Source organism: Galeopterus variegatus, unplaced genomic scaffold (assembly GCF_000696425.1).
Source record: "Galeopterus variegatus unplaced genomic scaffold, G_variegatus-3.0.2 Scaffold344, whole genome shotgun sequence".
Classification (NCBI taxonomy): Eukaryota; Metazoa; Chordata; class Mammalia; order Dermoptera; family Cynocephalidae; genus Galeopterus; species Galeopterus variegatus.
This window is the reverse complement of record NW_007726455.1, coordinates 534,861-549,626: the sequence shown is the minus strand read 5'-3', so window position 1 is coordinate 549,626 and position 14,766 is coordinate 534,861. Positions and strand designations below refer to the sequence as shown.

At 37.3% G+C, this 14,766-nt stretch overlaps 1 protein-coding gene and 1 non-coding gene across 4 annotated transcripts in view; one reads left to right on the top strand and one right to left on the bottom strand.

Moving 5' to 3' along the window:
• DENND5A (DENN/MADD domain containing 5A) overlaps positions 1–14,766 on the top strand; it is a 103,647-nt gene that overhangs the window by 69,651 nt on the left and 19,230 nt on the right. For all 3 annotated transcript variants that reach the window (XM_008567787.1, XM_008567788.1, XM_008567789.1), the window contains 5 exons: positions 59–274; positions 785–1,019; positions 9,322–9,472; positions 10,159–10,252; positions 12,432–12,563. In XM_008567787.1, coding sequence (XP_008566009.1) covers positions 59–274; positions 785–1,019; positions 9,322–9,472; positions 10,159–10,252; positions 12,432–12,563 — 828 coding nt within the window. The remainder of the gene's footprint in view (positions 1–58; positions 275–784; positions 1,020–9,321; positions 9,473–10,158; positions 10,253–12,431; positions 12,564–14,766) is intronic.
• On the bottom strand, positions 1,462–1,534 carry TRNAI-GAU. Its single transcript has one exon. It is a non-coding gene; the product is annotated as a tRNA-Ile (tRNA).

Genomic DNA, 14,766 nt, shown 5'->3' with positions numbered 1-14,766 from the left:
CTACATTTCTTTGGGATAAAAGGAAAAAGTGTATTCTCAATTGTTTCTTTTTTTGTAGCTGGAAGTGCGTGAAGACTCCAGCAGCAATAAGGATCTCAAAGTGCAGTGTGATGAAGAAGAACTCAGGATTTACCAACTAAATATTCAGATCCGGGAAGTTTTTGCTAATCGTTTTACTCAGATGTTTGCAGATTACGAGGTGTTTGTCATTCAGCCCAGTCAGGATAAGGAATCCTGGTTTACCAACAGGGAGCAGATGCAAAACTTTGATAAAGTGAGTGTAATCCTGCTGGGTAGATGGTGAGGAATGAGAATTTATCAGTTTACTCCTTGAAGAAGTAACTAAAAATGGATTTTTCTTTCATTATATTATATTCTTTGTTTCTGGAGACAAATTCATGGTCTTGCTGATGTTGCTAAAATAGAAGGTCTTGTTGCTTAAGAATTGATGTGATTATTAGTGTCAGTTGATTTACCTCCATCCAAAGGGCTCTCTTAAGGCAAAGATGCAAATGTAGATTGAACATCAGGATTCTGGGAAGATTGGTTGCCTTAGTACAAGTTTGGGCCAGGGTCAAAATTTCAATATATCTGAACTTATGAGTGTAAAAAAAAAAAAAAAAAAAAAAAGCAATGAAGGGATTTTGCAGTTTGCTTTTTGTAAATACCTAGGAAGCTCCAGAGAATTAGCCTACTAGATCCCTTGGGTCAGTTGCCTTGGCTGGTCAAGGCTTACATACCTTCTTCCCTCTTCCCTTTCAATGACTGCTTTTGTTTCCACCAGGCATCATTTCTGTCGGATCAGCCTGAGCCCTATCTACCCTTCCTGTCAAGATTCCTGGAGACCCAGATGTTTGCTTCTTTCATTGACAACAAAATCATGTGTCATGATGATGATGATAAAGACCCTGTGCTCCGGGTATTTGATTCCCGAGTAGATAAGATCAGGCTGCTGAATGTTCGGACTCCTACTCTTCGCACATCAATGTACCAGAAATGTACTACTGTGGATGAAGCAGGTAAGGGCTCCTTGGAGCTGTACATTCTAGCCTTTTGGATTATGTCACTTATATGTCCCTGTTCCTAAACATGCCAGCCTTTCCCCCCGTTTCTGTCTGTGCATGTTTTTCCCATTGCCTGCAATGTACTTCCTTGTTTTTTTTTTTTTGCCTGGCAAACTTCTTCTCTTCCTTTAATACTGTTTCAGTTAGGAATGGGTACAACTGCAAGTAATAGAGAACTTAATCAGCAGTAAGTTAAACAGTTAGGGTTTTTTTCCCCTCCTCAAGTTAACAAGAAGTGCAGAATTGGTGGTTGCTGGTATTGGCTCAGCTGCTCAACAATGTAATCAGAAACCAAGATTCTATCTTCTTATTCAGCCATCCTTAGCATTTTGGCTTTTATATTCATGTTGTTGCCTCATGGTTATAAGGGGTTGTTTATTTATTTATTTATTTTTGCTGGCCGGTACAGGATTGAACCTGGGACCTTAAAGTTATCAGCACCACGCTCTAACCAACTGAGCTAACCAGCCAGTCCTCAAGAGGCTTTTTATATTTACATTCAAGGCATGAAGAGGGGAAGCTTGATGCCAACTATATTTCCCCCCTTTTATCAGAAAGGAAAAACTTTCTCAGAAATTTCCAACATCTTCCATTAGATCATAGGTGAGAATCATGTTACATGACCAACTTTAAGTGCAATGGAGATTGTGAATGTGAACATCGAACTGGATGTAATGTTACCTTCAACAGAACTGAGGTTCTCTAAGCAAGAAAGAAGGGGTGAATCAATTATGAGTATGCAGTTGACAGTGTGTGTCACAAAAACATAACCAATATGTCTCTTTTGTGAAGCCTTCTCTGATGCCCCAGGCTGATTCAGTTTATTCCTCCTTTGCGTTCCTGTGGTGCTTTGTTCTTGCCGCCACTCTAAATCTATTCTTTTGAGCTATAATTATTAGGGAACAACTTAAGGGTAGAGACTGTATGTACTTATTTTCTTACTCCAATCTTCCAGCATTGTGCCTAGAACATATATGTGTTAAAATTTGTTGGCCACACAAATGATTGTTTTGAAGGCCTATCTGTTCAGAGAGGCCCATCTACATCAGTTTAGCTAAAGAATAGTCTCAGTCTGAAGTGTTAGATTACGTAGTGTGTTTTCTTTCTTGTTGTAGCCTTTTTGTATACTTTGATCATTTGTTTACGAGATATTATAATTACCTGCCATATGACCAGCATGTAGTTAGTGCTCAGCAAATATTTGCCAAATGAATGAACATGTCAGGCATTTTCCTAGGTTTTTTAATTGGGGTCTTTTAATTGAAGGTACAATTGTTAAGTTAGGACAAAGCCCTGCCTTCATTGACCTTATGTTTTCTAGCCTTCTGTCTTTACCTTTCAGTTCCTGTTCCATACCTTTCATTAAGATGACAGTCCTTTTGGCTAAGGCTTGAGGACACATTGCAAGTGGACTACTCTAACACAGTCATCCTTGCCTCCTGGAACACATTAGCTTTCACATTCCTGAACCCTGCCTAAAGCTTTGGACCTGGGCAGCTTGATAGAGATTTTTACAGGACTGTGAGTTTAGAGAACCAGATTCCAAACCATCATTTAAATCAGGACTTCCCAACCTTTTTCTTGTTGCACTGCATTTCAAAATGACAATATTTGTGTATTGTTACACTGGAGTAAAGGGAGGAGTATGCTTATAGCCAGAGGCTGTAAAGTCAGAGGCTCTAGTCACTCGAGGCACAACTGTTGAGGCAATCAATTCTTAGTCCATCTATAATCCTTTTGTTGAACACCGAATACCGCAGCATACTGATTTCAATTACTCTGGGCTCAGTTGTGGCCAGAATACGTAGTCTCCTGGGACTCTTAGAATGTGAGGTTTGGAATATGGAAGGAAGGGTTAACCAACCCTCATTTGTATGGCTCATTACATAAAAATAGATGTCACAGAGACCCTTCAGGCAACTATATGCTCTGCTCCCAGGAGTCACGGGAATGTTTTTGCCATTGGTATATCCCTTAGGTATGCACTAGAGATATGCACTTCAACTATGTTACAGCAAGGTTCTTCCCACTGGCCTCAGATCTCTAGTAATTCAGCCATCTCATCCTGCACGTAGACATCTCAGCTTCTCGAACCAGTTTGATTGGAAATGGTAATAACATAACTCAAGGGATCTTATTGGAGATCTTTTAAAATGTTAGAATTAGAAGGGATCCTGATGGCAATCTACTTTACCTACGCATTCATTTTACATATAAAGATGTTCCTTTGGTTCACCACTGTATCCACAGGCCTCGAATAGTGCCTGGTACATTTTGAACATTTAATAACTTCTATTAATTGAGAGTAAGGGTGGAGGAAAGTGAGGGAGGCCCAACGAGAAGGTGACACAGCAAGGCCCGCAGGTTGAGATGTTTTTACATGACTGTAGAAAATAACAGGAGAGTTACCAACTTTTTTGTTTTTACTCTTTAAATTTTTTGACATATAATTGACACACCATAAACTGCATGTATTTATTTAAAGTGTTTGCCAACTTTAGGTGTATATGAAAGGTAAAACCCTGGCCCGAGCGCAAGATAAGACACACCAGGAGACAGGGACTCAACCAAAGTGTATTAGGCAGGCAAAATGAACAAGCGGGCCGCCCTCTCGAAAGTGGGAGCAACAGCAGGGAGAGTCGGGTGGGCCTTTTATATCCAGTTAGGCTCAGCTGGACTGTTCCTATTGGCTAAGAAGGAAGGGGAGGGAAGCGAGTGGGGTTTAAACTGAGCTGGGACTTTCTCATAGGCAGGCAAAATTGCGCATGCAGGAAGGTGACGTGGCAGCTAGGGGATTTTTCTGGGAAACTTTCTCAGGTGTCATTTTGTGTATCTCAGTCTTTAACGCTATTTTACTTTTCTGGCGGAGGGTATATTAGCCAATAGTGTATACTCAAATCAAGAATTTGTGAACATATACTCACATCAGGAATTAGTGAACATACCCATCACCCTCAAAAATGTTCTCATACTGCTTTGTAATACCTCCATCCTGTCCCCTCCCTACTGTCTCCTCCAGTCCCCTGGTAACCACTGATAGAATTTCTGTTACCATAGACTTTTCCTTTTCTAGAATTTGATATAAATAGAAACATACGGTATGTATTCTTTTTTTAGTCTGGCTTCTTTTAGTCAGCATGATTATTTTGAGATTCATTTGTGTTCTTTTTTTTTGCTGAGTAGTATTCCATTGTTACCACAGATTATCTATTTACCTTTGGGTGGGCATTTTGACTATGCACATTTGTGTACAAATTTTTGTATACATGTTTTCTTTTCCCTTGGGTAAAATATCTAGGAGTGGAATGACCAGATCATATAGTATCTGTATGTTAAATTTTTTAAGAAACTGCCAAACTGTTTTCCAAAGTTGTGCTGTTTTACATTCCCACTAGCAGCCTATGAGAGTTCCTGTTCCTCTACATTAGTGTCAGCACTTAGTATGGGCAGTCTTTCCAATTTTAGCCATTCTAATACGTGTGAGGTCGTATCTTATTGTGACTTTGATTCTAATGACTAATGATGTTAAACGTTTTTTTCAACTGTTTATTTGCCATTGATGTATCTTCTCTGTTGAAGTCTCTATTCAAATCTTTGTTTCATTTTTTTTTTCTATTTAATTTTAATTTTAACATTTACTTGTGCATATATGTGGGATACAGTGTATTGTTTCAATACATGCATATACTGCACAATTATTCACCTAGGGTAGGTAGCATAGTTTTGCACCCATTAGTCCACTCCTTCCCTCCCTCCCTTTCCTTCCTTCCTCCCTCCCTCCCTCCCTCCCTCCCTTCGTCCCTTCCTTCCTTCCTTCCTTTCTGTCCTCTCCGTCCTCTCCTTCCTCTGGCTAGAACCTCTAGTACAATGTTGAATAGAAGTGGGGAGAGTGGACATCTTGTCTTATTCCTGATTTTAGGAGGAAAGCATTCACCATTAAGTATTATGATAGCTGTAGGTTTTTCATAGATACAGATCCCCTTTATCTCTTGAGGAGGTTCCTTTTTGTTACTAGTTTGCTGAGAGTTTTTATCAGAATTGGATGTTGGGTATCATCAAATGCTTTTTCTGTCTCTAGTGAGGTAATTAGTTTTAGTTTGTTAATATGCTAAATTACATTGATTTTTGAATGTGCAAGCCGATCTTCCATCCTTGAGGTAAACCCTACTTAGTTATGATGTATTATCCTTTTTATATACTGTTGGATTCGATTTACTAAATTTTTGTTTAGAATTTTTATCTGTGTTCATGGGGGATATTGGTTTGTAGTTTTCTTGTAATATCTTTGTTTGATTTGGTATCAAGATGATGTTGGCCTCATAGAATAATTTGGGAAGTTCTCTCCTCTTTAGTTTGCTGGAAGAGCTGTGTAAGTGATGTTATTGCTTTGTTTGGTAGGATTTACCAGTGAAGCCACTTGGGTCTGGAGTTTTCTTTGTGGGAAGGCTTTTATCTACAGATTCAATTTTAAAAATAGATACAGGGCTATTTAGGTTATCCATTTCCTCTTGAATGGATTTTGGCAGTTTGTGTCTTTCAAAGAATTTGTTAATTTCATCTGTTGTCAAATTTGTTGTCAGCTTGTTCATAATATTCTCTTATTAATATCTGTACAATCTGTAGCACTGTCACCTCTCTTATTCTTCACACTGGTAATTTGTCTTCTCTTATTTCATTTTGGTTAGTTTGGCTAGAAGCGCATCAATTTTACTGATCTTCTAAAAGATCCAGTTTTTGGATTCATTAATTTCCTGATTGCTCTGTCATTGATTTTACTCTGGTCTTTATTTCCTTTATTGTACTTACTTTGGATTTAACTTCCTCTTCTCTTTTCTAATTTGGTAAGGTAGAAGCTGAAGTTATTAGTTTGAAACCTTTCTTCCCTTCTAAGATAGGTGTGTAGTGCTAATAAGTCTTTTTCCAAATAATGGTTAATGACATTCCACAAATTCTGCTATTCTTGGTTTTCTCTTTCATTCAGTTTGAAATAGTTTATTTCCCTTTTGATTTCTTCTTGAACCGATGGGTTATTCAGAAATGTGTTATTTACTTTTAAGGTATTGTTATTGATTATTGTAGTCAGAAGACATGCTTTGTATGACTCAAATTATTCTAAATTTATTGAGGCTTGTTTTATGGCCTAGAATATGGTATATCTTTGAAAATATCCCATGTACATTTAAAAAGATACCTTTTGTACTTTTGTTAATGCAATTTTAAATATCGGGTGAGTTGAATGATGGTGTTCAAGTTTTCTATATCCTTAGTGATTTTGTGTCTACTTGTTCTATCAGTTACTGAGAGAGGGGTATTGAAATCTCTGAGTATAATGGTGGATTTGTCTATTTCTCCTTTCAGTTCTGTTATCAGGTACATAAATGTTTAGGACTGTTTTGCCTTCTTTATTAATTAACCCTTTTTAAATTTTCTTTGCTTTTTAATTTTTTATTTTAATTTTCTATTTTAAAATTTTATTTGCCCTTTTATCATTAAGAAATAACCTTCTTTATTCTTGGTGTAATATTCTTTGCTATGAAATCTACTTTATCTGATATTAATATATTTCAGCTTTCTTTTGACTAGTGCTAGCATGGTTTATCTTTTTTGTTCCTTTACTTATAACCTATTTGTGTCTTTATATTTAAAGTGTACTTATTACAGGCAGCATATAATTGGGTCTTGCATTTTTATCCAATTTGACAATTAAAAGAAATTTTTTTTTTTTTTTAAAAAAATGGCCAGTAAGGGGATCTTAACCCTTGACTTGGTGTTGTCAGCACCATGCTCTCCCAAGTGAGCCAACCGGCCATCCCTATATAGGGATCCGAACCCATGGCCTTGTCATTATCAGCACCACACTCTGCCAAGTGAGCCACGGGCTGGCCCAACAATTTTAAACGTTTAATTGGGGTCTTTAGACCATTTACATTTAATATGATTATTGATATCATTAGGTTTAAGACTGTCATCTTGCTATTTGTTTTCTATTTTCTCATCTGTTCTTTGTTCCTTTTCCCTCTCTTTCTGCCTTCTTGTGGATTTAATATTTTTTATGCTTCCATTTTATCTACTTTGTTGGTTTACTAGCGATTGCTTTAGGATTTATAGCACATTTAACTTATCACAGTCTACTTTCAAGTGGTATAGTATTACTTCCCACATAGTATAAGAACCTTACCAAACTATTTTTCCATTTTTGTTCTGATATACATGCGATTTTGTCATTTATTTTACTTTTACATGTGTTATAAACCCCACACTACATTGTTATTTTTGTTTAAACAGTCAATTACCTTTTAAAGAGATTTAAATAAGAACAAAATCTAATAATATTTACCTGTGTACTTACCTTTTCTGGTGTTCTTCTTTCTCTTGTATAGATCTGTCTTTCTATCTGTTATCGTTTTTCTGCTACTCGAAGGACTTCCTTTAACATTTCTCGTAGTGTAGCTCTGCTGGTGATGAATATTTTTGCTTTCGTAATTCTAAAAAAGTACTTTGCCTTTGTCTTTGAAAGATATTTTCAATGAATATAGGTTGACACTTTTTTCTTTCACTACTTTAAAAATGTTGCTCCATTGCCTTCTCACTTGCATTGTTTTCTGAAAAAGTATCTGCCATCACCCTTATTTTTGTTCCTCTGTACACAAAATGTGTGCTATTCTAGCTGTTTTTAAGATTTTTTTTTAAATATTGATTTTGAGCAATTTGATTATGATATGTGTTGGTATAGTTTTTTTCATGATTCTTATGCTTGGAGTTCATTGAACTTAGATCTGTGGATTTATTAGTTACGTCAAATTTAGAAATATTTTGGCTAGTATTTCTTTTAGTAATTTTTCTGTTCTCCACATCCTACGTCAGGGATTACAGTTAAACGTATGTGTGATTATATGTTGTAATATATGTAATATCTTGGATTTCTTAAAGTAGGCCCAGAGTCCACTGATACTCTTGATTAAAAAAGTTTTTTTTTTCTCTCTGTGATTTCTTTGGGCCTATTTTTATTGCTATGGCTTCAAGCTCACTTATCTTTTCTCTTGCATTGTTTATTCTGTTTTTAATCTATCCAGTGTATTTTTCATTTGAAACATAATTGATTGTACGTATCTTCAGGATACAGTGTTGAATATTAACACCTGTGTGCAATATATAATGCTCAAATCAGGATAATTAGTATATTCAACATTACATAATGTAATCATACTTTATGGTCATTTACCAATTCATCTATTGTATTTTTCATTTTAGATATTGTAGCTTTTATTCGAAGAAGTTTGAGTTGAGTGTTTTTTTTATATCTTCTATGTCTCTAGTTAATTTTTAAACAAATATTATAAAACAGTTAAATAAAGCTCCAATAACTGTTAGTATCATTGTCTGCTTATTGTAACACGTGTCAGTTCTGGATCAGTTTTAATTGATTGATTTTTTTCTTGTTGTTAGTGTTGTATTATCTGGCTTCTTTGCATGCCTGGTAATCTTTGATTAGATGCCAGACACTGTGACTTTTACCATTTTGAGTTCTGGATACATTTGTATTCCTATAAATATTCTTGATCTTTCTTCTGGGATATAGTTAAGTTACTTGGAATTAGTTTGATTCTTTTGGGGTTTACTTTTAAGATTAGTTTGACAGGACTAGAGAATCCTTTAGTCTATAGCTAATTATTTTCCATGACTGAGGCAAGACCCTTCTGAGTACTGTACTAAACACCCCATGAATGATGAGGTTTTCCAGTCTGGCAAGTGGGGACAGGTGCTGTTCCCAGCCCATATTAATGTTGTGTATGGTTCTCCAGCCTTGAGTAGTTTCTTTACTTGCATGAACTGATCCTGCTGAATATGTAAGGGGGACCATCTGCACATCTCCTGGGTTCTCTGTCCTCTCTGGTACTATTTCCTGTTGACTCTAGCCACCTTGGTCTCCTTAACTCAGGAGTCCATCAGGAGTCCCTAGGTTAGCTCTCCCTGTGTGATAGCCTGGAGCAGTTAGCTGGGGCAGTTGTAGGGGTTACCTCATTTGTCTCCTGTTTCTCAGGGATTGCTGTCCTTCACTGCTCAATCTTCAGTGCTTTGAAATTCATTGTTTCATATATTTTGCCTTTTTTTTTTTGTTATTTCAGGCAGGAAGGTAAAAATAAGTCTCTTTTACTCCATCTTGTCTAGAAGTGGAAGAGTAACCAGCTTTATAAAAAATGTTTGACTTGATTTTTCATTTTTTGATTTTTTTTTTGTTGGTATTGTTCTTATTCAGAGAAAGCAATTGAGCTACGTCTGGCAAAAATTGACCATACTGCAGTTCATCCACATTTACTTGACATGAAGATTGGACAAGGGAAGTATGAGCCAGGCTTTTTCCCTAAGTTGCAGTCTGATGTACTTTCCACTGGACCAGCCAGCAACAAGTGAGTCAACTCCAGGGATTTTCCCTATCTGACTCCCTACACATAGTTGAGAGGGTCATCCAATATGTGGGCCAGAGCTGGTATCCCCAGAAAACCCTGGAATTTTGTAATAGAGAAGACCCAGGCTATCTAGGTTGTTCGCTTGATTGAACAAGGAAACAGGTAACAGACTGTCAGTTCCTGTGTCAATTGTGCAAGTTGGATTATTATTATTAATAATCCACACGCCCAGGACCTGCAAAAAAGTCAGGCTACAGATGGGTTAAAATCATCTCGTGCCTGGATCCCATTCAACAGATAGTTAGCATGTATCTTCAGTAAGTGGTGGTTGAAGTGACTGGAGCCTGAACTAAAAGTAGGTAACTTAGCAGGATTGCTCTTCTTTAGTTACTTTTGGAGATGAGTGTCAACATCCAGACAGAGTTGAATGAGTATAGTTTTGGATCTGCATGTGAAGGTTTTCTAAATGTTTGAAGAGAGATATGTTTATTTCTTGGGGAGTTCTCTCTCTTGTCCAGTCACTGATCTTTAAGTTGCTCTTCCTTAGGATCTCTGAGCTGTCTCTGGGTGACTTCTTGATGATTTCCTGTGCCCAGCATTGGCCCCTAGACATTCAAGTATTCTCCTGTGAGTTGACCTTACTTTTTTAGAGGAATGTTCTTAATTGTCTGCTTTGATTCTGTGAGGTGGACGAAAAGGAATGCCCCTGCCCAGTGGAGGCGGAAAGATCGGCAGAAGCAGCACACAGAACACCTCCGTTTAGATAATGACCAGAGAGAGGTAAGATACCTTAAGAATGACAAGGAATGACCCTATTATGTTACATTCTCATTTATTATTCTCTTTCTCATTTCCTTGGTCTCTGGTCTGATTTGAGTGTCCCAGAATAACCCTCATAACGAAGAGTTAATAATAGTCTAGTTTCTGAGACCTTATGCTGAGCCTAGGTTATGACGTATCAGGATGTAGGATGTTTTGCAAGCAGCGGCTAGCCACTAACCAGGCAGGTCCTCCCCACGCTCACTTGTGTGTGATACTTATTCCCTGGGGGGTATGATAGGAACCTCAGAAGATAAGAGTCTGAAACTTGGGAGAAATCCTTCTAAAACTGGTGAGGCTTTTTTGTTTGTGCGGTTTGGTAGGAAAGAAGTTAATTCTGTTAGAGTGAGGAAGAAGAAAAACTGAATTTGGTTGGGTTAACACTGTGAATCTCTGAATCCAAAAAACGGGGGTACTTTTTCCTTACTGTTTTTCTGTATCCTAATTTATAACAGGTAATCTTGACTTTTTTTCTTAGAGGACTAAAAGAGAGGAATGTTATTATTAGGTGCCTAGGGACTGAGGATTCTTGAATTTACCTCCTGAATCTTTATAGCTTGTAAGCTGAGTTTCTTAGCTCTGCAGTAACTTGTTTCTAGTAAAGTTGCTAGTTATAAATCTCAAGCTGGAGACCCTACCATACTTAGTGGCAGAGAAGTTGTGAAAGTAGGGCTTTACCTTCAGAAACCTATTTCAGGAACTTCTCTTTGAGAAATAACCCTGTGATTTTCATCTTACACAGATAGAACCTGATAAAGCATGCTGTTTTCATATGTGTCTCACACCTCAGTGAACAGGAAAATAACATACTTTGCCTTTGCTGTTTTTAAAGGAATCAGTTAAAATTGCAAGATACAGTTATGGATTTTTAACTGCTGATTTACAGGATACAGTTGTACTTAGATTTTTTGTGAGGGTGGCATAAAGAGTGTTGGTCATTGGTGTATTTTAAAAGTCTCCCCTGAGTCTTCCACCTTACCTCCACATTACTATTTTCAGCAGTGTTTACTGAGCACATTTTTTTGGTCACAATCACAGAGGTAAGCACTTTAAAATATAAAGATGACAGGAAGGTAGCCTTGTCCTCAGAGAATACCAGTTTATTAAGGAGCAAAGTCAGTCAGGTACACAAATAACTTTAGTAGAAGAATATTCTGAAATGGCCATATGAGGGACAAACTAATGTTTGATCACTGATTATTAGAGAAAGAAGGGATCTGTTCTACCCAGGGGTAATCATTAAAAAGACTGTTCAGAGGAGTAGCCAGCATTTCTTTAAGCCTTGGAGGAGGATAGGATTGTTAGAGAGAAAGTAGAGGAGATGGCAGGATCTAAAGCTTACTGTATGTTGTGTAGAGGAGGCTGTGGTCAGAATGTCTTGGAGGGGGAGGTACAAGTTAGGAGGCAGGTCATAACAGTCCAAATGATAGTGATTGAACCTGGGGGTTGATAGTAGGGAAGGTTAAGGGACCAGAAGACAGAACGGACAGAGTTGTGCTACTGGAGTAAATATGGGGGAAGGGAGAAGTCTAGGGTAAAAGTGTTGGTCATGAACCTGGGATATTGAGAGGATGTCAGCATGCAGTTTACCGAATTGATGTGGGTTCTATGTTAAAACAAACATACATTTGGAGAATCACCAGCACATTGTAGAAAAGCAGGAAATGCAGTTGTTGTTTTGAGTGTGCAATCTTATTTTCCAGTTTCTAATTTAGCAAGTTTATATTTTGTGATATAATGGTAGATATCTTTGATGTGGGCAGAGGAGTTAAATTCCTCTCAGCTTGGTGGGGAAAATTATTTTCTCAGTGGTACTCTGAGATTTGATTGGGTTTACGCACTGAGCTATGTATGCCATAGCCATGTGTTTTTTTGCCTGTTGTATCTTTAAATCAAAGGTAATTATAGTGTGCATGGAGTGCTTTACATCAGCAAAAACAGAAATTATATTATTTCAGGTTTTCCTTTTAATACAAGAACTGCATTTTCAACTTGCTGTTCCCAAATTCATCTGAGCCTAGAAATAGTCAGGTAGGAAAGTGTGGGGTGATAGTGCCCTCTTCAGGCACCCATCAGTACTGGTCACCTATGATTTGTGTACATGGACACAAAGGGTCTTTGATTTTTCTGTTTGATATAGAAGTACATCCAGGAAGCCAGGAATATGGGCAGCACCATCCGCCAGCCCAAACTATCCAACCTCTCTCCATCAGTGATTGCCCAAACCAATTGGAAGTTCGTAGAAGGCCTGCTGAAAGAATGCCGCAACAAGGTGAGCTGTGGACACCTCTGTATATGTGCTATTTCCCTTGGCAGCACGAGTGAAACAACAGCTTGGCAACTCCTCCTTGTTTTAAAAAGTACTGTTAATATAATGGGATCAAACTAATTTTAAGATCCTGTTAAATTGGAATTAAGTGTATTTGTTTTAAATAAAACATACCATTAATTGAGAGCAAGCATGCTTTGATATAAACTTAATATATGTTCTTTGAAACTGATAAGTTTAGTTTTTAATTTTAGACATCTTAAATTACTTGAAATCAGATTAGTCTTCACTCTTACTTGAGCAGATTAGTCTTCACTGATTTCAATGGATTAGTATTAAATATATGAAAATGGTTTTGCCTCTCTAATCTGTTGGCCATGATCTCTTAAGTCTAGAAACAGGAGTTTACTGAGTGCCTACTATGTGCCAAGCCAAAGTGTGTTATTCAGTTTAAGCTTAGATTGTTAGGATGTTTTTTTCCATTCTACAAAGATAGTCATTCTTAACTTTTAATGTTTTAGTTATGAATTTAAATTTCTTTTCTAATGAAAAGAGTCAAGTCAACATACCACAATTTTTAGAGCCATTTAGCTAACTCAGTCTCTACTACATCCTGTTTATTCATCAATGGAATAAAAAGATTTTCCTGCATTTTTAGTTTCTAAGTGGTGCTCATTTATAGAATGAAGTGGTGCTCATTTATTGGAGGAAATAAAATATGCTTTCTTTTACAGAGGAAATTATTACCGTTAAAAGTTAGATTAATATATCAATATCGATATTTTAAATTCAGGTGTTTAAAAAAACCTTTGGTCACATCACTTGAGTCATTGATACCTGTGATTTTCAATACAATGTTTTCTTTTCTGCCATTAAGAACATTGATTATCTGCATTTCTTGAAAGAGTGCTTCTCTGTCTCTGGGATTTTTTTCCTAAGCTACTGACAATCATTCTCAAGTTTTGAGGTACGTGCCCAGGCGGTGACAACTTCCTATGTCCACTGCCTGGCCAACAATATCTATGGAATACTATCAATTTCATACATGTTACTATGTGGGAAAATGTGCATCTTAGACTAATTACTATACTTCTTTAATTCTAACACCATAAAGTATTGGTCAGCATGTAGAGCAATAGGAACTCTCGTACTGTTGGAAGTATAAATTGGTGTGATCACTTTGGTAAACAGCATAGTATTATCTAGTAATTCTTTTGGGTATATTCCCCAGAGAAACTTTTCAGCATGTCCCAGGAAATAAGTACAAGAACTTTTCAGCAGCATTCTTTGTAACAGCCCCAAAATGGAAATAACCCAAAGACCAATCAGTAGGAGAATTAATAAATAAATTATGGTGGAGAATTAATAAATAAATTGTGATATATTTATTCGTGGAATGCTATATGACAATGGAAATAGACAACAGTTATACCTATCAACATGGATGACTTTCACAAAAATGAAGTTGAGTGAAAAAGCAAATCACAAAAGAAAGAATATAGGCAGAACTAAACTATTGTTTAGGGATACAAGTATAGATGGTAATCATTTCCTTGCATTTCTGTACTTTCATTGTGTAAGTGATCACTTTTAGAGTAGGAAGGTGTTGGAAAAGGGCACATGGGGTGCTTCAAAGGTATAGATGTGTTGTATTTTATTTTTTAATGTGGGCGCTGGTTGTAATAGTATAATAGTGCATATATGAAATATATATTTCTTTCTTTTTTTTAATTATTGTTTATTGTAAGAAACAAACATATACCAAGAGATTATTCATTTATTCAACAGTCAAATTTAACCAGATGTCTTCTTTTCTTTTCTTTTTTTTTTTTTTTCCTTTTTGTCTTTTTCCGTGTCCAGCAATGGATCGCAACCCTCAGTGTCACGCCCGTACCGGACCGGACCGGGACCGGCAACGGGATCGCAACCCTCGGTGTTGCTCCCGCACCTCGCTCAGCCAGTGAGCGGGAACCGGTCTGTATGTGGAATCTGAACCCTCGGCGGGAGCGCCACCGCCCTCCCAAGCGGCGCACTGTAGCAGTGTGCCACCGGGCCGGCCCATTCTTTTTTTTTTTTTTTTTTTTTTTCCTTTTTGTCTTTTTCCGTGTCCAGCAATGGATCGCAACCCTCAGTGTCACGCCCGTACCGGACCAGACCGGGACCGGCAACGGGATCGCAACCCTCGGTGTTGCTCCCGTACCGGACC